Below are 7,779 nucleotides of genomic sequence, written 5' to 3'. Positions count from 1 at the left end.
TGATCCCACGCAAGCCACCACAATTGTTAACTACAACACTCAAGTGCCTCATAAAAAGCATGTGCAAAGTCTCCACCTTTGTCCAGAATCCCTGGGGCTGACTCAAAGGGGTCAGATCTCTTTCAAATGACATGTGGAGAGAGAACTGGCCTCCCCTTGTTTTTACCTCTGCTGCTCCTCCTGGTCAGATCCTGCACCCTGGGTGTGGATGGACGTCCAGGCTCCCCAGGCAGCACCCAGCTAGGACCCAGTGACAACTCTTGGGTTGGTGGCAACATCCCTGTGAGGTCAGGGTCTCAGGAGCAGCAGGGGTCTCCAGGACACATAGCAGTAAAAACCCCACCCTTCCAGGCCAAACCAGCCCTTGCCAAGGGCCACAAGCCCTGTGCTCAGAACCTAGGTCAGCACCTTGATATCCCTTGTCTTCTCACTACGTATTTTTAGGATTTTTCACCTGTGCAGATGTGTGTCCGCCTCCTCCCCAACTATGTTAGTTTGCCAGGCCTGCTCTAAGAAACTGGGTGGCTTAAACAGCAGACATGTATTTTTCTCACAATTCTGGAGACTGGAAGCCTGAGATCAAGGTGTTGGCTTCTTCTGAGGCCTCTCTCCTTGGTTCACATGTGGCTGCCTTCTCCCTACGTCTTCACTTAGCCCAATCGCCAAACGCAGCGCCTTCTGAGATACTGGGGGTTACAATTTCAGCATACGAAATTTGAGGGCAGGGTGAGGGGATACAGTTCAGCCCATAACACCAACAATTAATTGTGCAAACTTAAGGTATAAGTTAACTTTTTTAATTCAAGAAAAAGACAGGGAGGCCGAGGCGGGTCCACCCGCCTCAATCCGGAGGTCAAGACCATCCTGGCCAACATGGTGAAATGCTGTCTCTACTAAAAATACAAAAATTAGCCAGGTGAGGTGGTGTGCACCTGTAATCCCAGCTACTTGGGAGGCTGAGGCAGGAGAATCACTTGAACCCAGGAGGTGGAGGTTGCAGTGAGTCCAGATCACACCACTGCACCCCAGCCTGGGCGACAAGAGCAAAAACTCCGTCAAAAAAAAGAAAAAGAAAAAGAAATAAATACAAAATTAAAAATAAATAAAAAGACAGGGAGGAGAAGAGAGAGAGAGAAAGAGAATGGTGCGTAGTGAGGGGGGCCTCATTATATCCTTCCAGGACAATGCGTGGCCCGTGCTTACCATACTGAGGTGGCCACTCAAGTGGCTGTTCAAACATTTAAAGCGCATCCTACTAAATACAGAAGGTCTCTGTAAGACAGATGAGCCCAGAGCTTCTCTGGCTGAAATGCGAGTGAGGGGCTGAGATACCTCCCAACCCCCTTCTCACTAAATCACCTCTGACAAGCACAGGATAAAAACCTTTGACCTGGACGATTCCAGGTATCCGGGCTGCTTTTGTCATGTTTTCACAAACATACAGTTCATCGAGGTTTGGAACGGGGACCTACGAGATCATCTGCAGATTCTTAGCTTTGGAGACATAACTGTCGCTAGCACGGAGCCCAGGTTCACGGTGAAGTTGTCTGGCTGAGCTCCCGCAATCCTGCCACCAGCCGGTGCTCGTGTGACCTGCTCTGTTTTTCCACTTTACTTCTTTTTAGACCATCGGCTTGCTAATCACCCTCCTCAACTGTGACACCCAAGAAAAGCTGAGAGAGTAAAGTTATATGCAGCCTTCCTGTGACCTGTTTGCATGTACCCGGTCAATAAAACTCAGGCAGAGTGACAGTGACAGCTGCCTTGTGGCATTCAGAGGGAATCGAGCAGTTTAGCAGCCTCCTGGACAAGTATATCATTACAGCCCAGCTGCTCAGAGAAAAACACCTAAACGCTGGGGGACAGGCACAGCTCCTGCAGCCACCCAGGGACCTGCCTCGGATACCTGCAAGGCCTGATCAAGACTCTCCGGGCAGCTTTCTCCACGCTGGGACCACTTAGTCCCAAGTTGGTTCTCACCCGGACGCAGGCTCCCTGCCTGCAACAGCCTGGCTTTTAGCAGCTGAGAGGACACAGTCCCTGCTGGGAGGTGGCAGAGGAGAGTGAATAGAAGGGAAGGTACGATGGGGGCCAGGCAGTCAAGGGCCAGCTCCAAGGATAAGGGCCCCAAGAGGATACTGTTCACCGGGAGGAGACAGAAGTTTTCCCCGTGGGACGATGCCCTGCTCCCGGGAAGGGACCCGCGGTCTCTGCTGAAGCGAGGCATGCACCACGTCAGCTTCAGCCTGGTCACCAGAGGAATGACAGACATCCCCGACTTTCTGTGGGGCTTGTCCGAGGTCCAGAAACTCAATCTGTCTCACAACCAGCTCCGGGTTCTCCCTCCCGAGGTGGGGAAACTGACCCGGATCGTGGTCCTGAACTTGTGCGGGAACCACCTGAAGAGCCTGCCCAGAGAAGTGAGCCTCCTGCAAGGCCTCAGGGTCCTGTTTGTCAACATGAACTGCCTGACCGAGGTGCCGGCCGAGCTGAGCTTGTGCCGAAAGCTGGAGGTCCTGAGCTTGTCGCACAACTGCCTGTCCCAGCTCCCTGCGTGCTTCGCTGACCTCTCCAGACTGAGGAAGCTGAACCTCAGCAACAACCTCTTCGCGCACATCCCCATGTGTGTGTTCTCCCTGAAGGAACTGATTTTCTTGCACATGGGCTCGAATCGCCTGGAAAACATCGCTGAGAGCATCCAGCACCTGACCAGCCTTCAGATCTTCATTGCAGAGGCCAACAATATCCACTCCTTCCCGAGGTCGCTTTGCCTGGTCACCAGCCTGGAGCTGCTGAACCTCAACAACAACGACATCCAGACCCTCCCGAGCGAACTCCACCTGCTGTGTAGACTGGTGAGGATCGCCTGGAATCCCATGGACAAAGGGCTCCACATTTCCCACAACCCTTTATCCAAGCCTCTGCCGGAGCTGGTGGAGGGGGGCCTGGAGATGCTCTTCGGCTACCTGAAGGACAAAAAACACACATGACGTGGGTCCTGGAGGCCTGGATGGGAGGCAGCTCACCTGGACTCGGTCAGCCAGGGTACTTCTCTCATCTCAGCTTTCTACTCTCACCCTTAGTGTCTGGCAATGCTTTTGTTAATATTTGCTAAGTCGCTGTTGAACATCCATGTTAAGGAGGTATTTGCTTTTAACTCTGTATGTTCTTAATAACCTCTGGATTATCATGTTCATCTCATCCTAAACATAAATTGAAAGGGGGTTGGTTTTCTCCAAAGAGAACTAACAGTTCTGATTCTTCTGAGGAGCAGTGAGATTCAGCCCTTGGGAGAGTGGACACCTAACAGGTCTGAATTCCATGTAATTCAAAAGGCAAATATTTGCTAAGTACTGTGTGCCAAGTACAGTATGAGGTGCTGAAACCTGGTTTCAGATAGTTTCTACCCTTGAATCAGCAACCTGTGGCCAGGTGGCAACGGCAAGACACATTCCTCCATCAGCCTCCATGAAGCATCACTTGGGACCAAAAGGCAAACCACAGTGGGCTCTGTCCCCAGTGACCAAAACAGGCAGAGCTTTCCCCTTGAATTCTGGGGGACAATCATAGGAATTTTTCTTTCATGCGGCTGTAGAGGAATAACCAAGCCACTCTTGCTTATGTCTGGTGGTGAGTAATGGGTAGAAGGATGGCTTTCAGATAATAAATATGAACTGATTTAATGTGTATTTCAACCTTCCTTCCCAGTCATCTTCCACTCATTGTCATGTCCTTGAACTTCTTTGCTAGACACTAGGCAATCATCAAATGATCCCATTCTGATTTCACTTCTCCATGACTACATCTGCCCTCTCAGAGATAAACTACTAAATGGGATAACTTGGCCAACAATGACCAAAAGGCAGCAAAGAGGGGGAAAGATATAGACAAGTCATGCAAAAAAGTAATTACCCTTTTACAATTTGGAGGAGGGTAATATTGACTTTCCCATGTTAACATTAAAAAAAAAACGAGTTTAATGACATTTAAAAGCTCCTTGGAAAAAAGGCTCTATAAAAACATGAAGCTTGTTTTTTATTTTAAGAGTACACAGCTGTTAGTGAAATACAGACACCAGGGCAAGCAGTGACAGAGTTCCGGCACCAAAGGTCACCGGACCTTACTGCTATGGCAGCAGCCAAGAGCCACATGTTAATATTGATTTAGAACTAAAGAATCAGAATGAAAATATGACACTGAAGAAAATCAAGTACCTTCAGGTCTACGAAGAGCCAATTGTTCTGATTTCTTGGCCCTTTTGTCTACAAAGTTATAGCAAACTATACCAAGACTTAGCATTTGGGGTTACTGCCAAGACTTGTATAACTTCTCAGTATTCTTAGTTTAATTCAATTTAACTTATATTTATTAGCACTTTTTCCAGTCTGGACACTGGGCAGGAAACCTGAGAAGAACAACACCTGCTCCTCCTACCACGGAGCTCCTAGGTTGGAGGAGGAGACAGACCCACACCATTTCTACAATGTGCAGCAAGATGTGATCCCTGCTCAAGAAAGATACAAAAAATGGGCTGCGGCAAGAATAGCACACTGTAGGGTGTAGACTAGACTGAGCTCCAAAGTCTCAGTAACCAGAGAACAGTAAGCAAAGAGCACAGCTGGGATAAATCAGTTAACCCCTTCATTCCCTGCAGCCATCAAACCCTAATTCCTCCCCACCTCTGCACTTGCCTGATTTGGAAAGAACAGCAAAGCGTTGAGGCGGTGGCTAGCTCACTCTCAGGTTCTGAGCTCAGGCAATTTTACTGTGAAAAATACTTGCTTTTTCTAAAAGCTGTTCAAAGGGGGTCCGTATAGCTTATTCATAGAGCAAGTGATTTTTCCCAACAGACCCCAATTCAATTTTCCCACCCATAAAAGAAGGAAGCCAATTTCTGCTGTTATCACCAGATGCCATAGTTCCATTAGCACATTTGTGCATGAGGTCTTCCGTTGAACCATTGCACACAGACCTTACCAGTGTCACTTGGAAGCAGCTAAGGAAGTCTCCTCCGAATTCCCCCTCCAGCAGCAACTGGGGACCTGCCTATCACTGCCAGGCGCACCCGGGCACACTCCAGAATCCTCCCCCACGTTAGCTTGTTGCAGCCAAGACTATTTAAAGACATCAGTGGAATTCTCACTTGACCTCCTGACTCAATGGGGAATGGTAGGGCCAGCCTTCCTCCGCAGAACCCAGTAGGTCACTTACTGCAGCCGTGGCTGAAGCACACGCAGCTGTCAAACACACACCGGCGAGTGCCAGGATCATGGCCATGAGTGTCTGCTGCTGAAGAACCACTTGGGCTCACGCTGAATTTCCATGACCTTGCTGTGGGCAGAGACGAAGGCGAGGACAGCAGCACCACACTTGTCCTGCTGAGCAATCGTTTTATTTCCTCTCCTCGCCTTTTCAGTCACTTGATCCCACAGTAACTCTACTCCAGGGAAAGAATGTGACCATATTTTGAAGGTGACCCAAGAGCTCATTATACTTTTTATAAGAAAAAAATGATATCAATTTGGTTGTCAGCTTCCATTGGTGTCTTTCAAAAGTATAGTAGCAAGGTTTTCTTTGTTAACACTCAGCATTGAGGAAATCATAAAAGTGTAGTAGTTACCCGATGTGCTTTAGATATTGATTCTTTGTGAATACTCCTTTTTATTGATAAAGGGAAGTGCCGAGCACAAACCTGGTTAATGTGCTTAGTTATTCAAAATGCGAACGTGGAAGGAATTTGATGTAACCTTCAATGTCTTTGCTGTCAAGTCCTATAGTTTGCTGACTGATTGTGAAATGCTTCTTCCTTATCTTTTGTATGTTGAATACTGCCACATTCAAGTAACTCCAGGTATTTCTAAAGCTTCTGAAATCAAAGCACTGAGGTGACTGGATTGGCTGCAGAGTATATTTAGCCAAAGAATATGAGCTAATTGGGTGCTTGATGTGGGGAGCTGGCTGCTCCCATTCTTGATGATGTTGTGGTTTTCATGTCACTTGGCTCTCAGCACGGAGGGATCTCAGTGTGTGTTTAGAAGCACCTTTCGAAGCAGTTGCAAGCTTACAAGCGTACAATTAAGAAGAAATCCTATGTTCACAGGAAAGGAAGACGACTGTGAAAAGACACATCTGTTCAAGGAATAATATTGCTAAATGCATAATACTGCAGGCGCATTAGAAAGAAAAATGTAGTCATTACTTAGCTTGTTGACTTAATAAATGGTTAACAGAGAAATGCACTCATTCTTGGGCTTTAGTTAATAGACTGCCTTGCTGGAGTAAGGAAAGACACAGCGACTACACGACTGCACCTGGATTTCACAATAAAGTCATGCTTGTGCTGGAAAGAGATAAAAGAGGGAATGCTGTCACTATTTGTACAGATTCATTAAACTAAACCTTTTTCTTTTGGCAACGAATATTGCATTTTGAAAGTGTATTTCATATGGCTCAAAGCATATACTGAATATGCATTTTGAGAGCCGTTCATTAAAAACAGAGGAAGGTTAAAGGAATGTGGGTTCAGCTACTGGAACGCACATGCAGGTATCAACACCTGAGATTATTGGGGAGACGGAGGCCCAGAGGCTGGACTGGGGTGTATTTCTCATATGCTAGGGGGAGTCCCCTGTCTAGATGGAGTCACCGAGATTCTGTTACCAATGGTGAAAAAGAGAAGATGAAGTCAGGAAATGGTCTAAAAAAATTAAAGCTGCTAAATTAAACCACTATGAAGATACTAAATACTAAATTATGGCCTTATTATCTGCCACTTAAGTATCCAAATGCTCTTGATTTTCTCATTCCACAAAAGAATTATTTTCAGTACTCTGTAAGATATACTTGAGAAACACAAAATACCCAGCTAGTGTGCAATGAAGTACCAGTACCCTTGAGGTACTGTCTTAGTTTTAACTAATCCAAGAATACCAAAATACAACCCCTTCCTATATTTCAAGAAAACAAAATAAAATTAAGAGGACCATGAAAGTTATTGTAAACAATAATGGGAACAATCTTGACCGTGTTAAGGTAACTTTCTACAAGTGTTTCTTTTAAGTTTCCTGTCTAGTTACATGTTGAATCCAAAGTATTACTGATTTTTTTTTTTTTTTTTTTTAAAGAACAGCACAGTAATAAAAAGAGGATGAATTTGTAAGAGCTTGGGCATCATTAGGCAAGCATAACTGAAAGCCATTAGCATGAAGCTTGCTATGCAGATTTTTTTAGTAGTGCCATAGGAATCTACTTGCAAGGAGAGAGCTGATTTCCTATATGCCTCTAGACTCACTCCTTATTTCGGCACAGGACAGAAAATAAAAGGCAAACTGGAGTGCCATCAGGGTATTTCTTGAAACTCCACTCTGTCACCCAGGCTGGAGTGCAGTGGCATGATCTCGGCTCAACGCAACCTCCACCTCCCAGGTTCAAGTGATTCTCCTGCCCCAGCCTTCTAAGTAGCTGGGATTACAGGTACCCGCCACCACACCTGGCTAATTTTTGTATTTTTGGTAGAGACGAGGTTTTGCCATGTTGGCCATCCTGGTCTTGAACTCCTGACCTCAGGTGATCCGTCCACCTCGGCCTCCCAAAATGCTGGGATTACAGGCATGAACCACCATGCCTGGTGAAACTCTTAAGAGACATAGATTATGAAAAGTGTAAAGCGATACAGGCTTTGAGGGTGTGAGCTGCAGCTGCTGATGGGACATCACTTACTCACCCATGTTCTTTGGTCTTGAGTGACTTGGTTTCCTCAGAAGTCAGTGTGCCTGGCCA

At 46.5% G+C, this 7,779-nt stretch overlaps 1 protein-coding gene across 1 annotated transcript; it reads left to right on the top strand.

Annotated features, from left to right (window-relative positions):
• Positions 1–1,801: 1,801 nt before the first annotated feature.
• Positions 1,802–7,451, top strand: LRRC30 (leucine rich repeat containing 30). Its single transcript, XM_009192403.4, has one exon. It carries the CDS (start codon positions 2,085–2,087, stop codon positions 2,988–2,990), a length of 906 nt encoding a protein of 301 aa, XP_009190667.2. The 5' UTR covers positions 1,802–2,084; the 3' UTR covers positions 2,991–7,451.
• The last annotated feature ends 328 nt before the right edge of the window (positions 7,452–7,779 follow it).

The sequence above is a fragment of the Papio anubis genome, chromosome 19 (genome assembly GCF_008728515.1).
Source record: "Papio anubis isolate 15944 chromosome 19, Panubis1.0, whole genome shotgun sequence".
Classification (NCBI taxonomy): Eukaryota; Metazoa; Chordata; class Mammalia; order Primates; family Cercopithecidae; genus Papio; species Papio anubis.
This window is presented reverse-complemented; position numbering and strand designations above follow the sequence as displayed.

Coding starts and splice junctions, on each gene's coding strand:
- LRRC30 (XM_009192403.4), top strand. CDS start 2,085: ATGGGGGCCAGGCAGTCAAGGGCCAGCTCCAAGGATAAGGGCCCCAAG.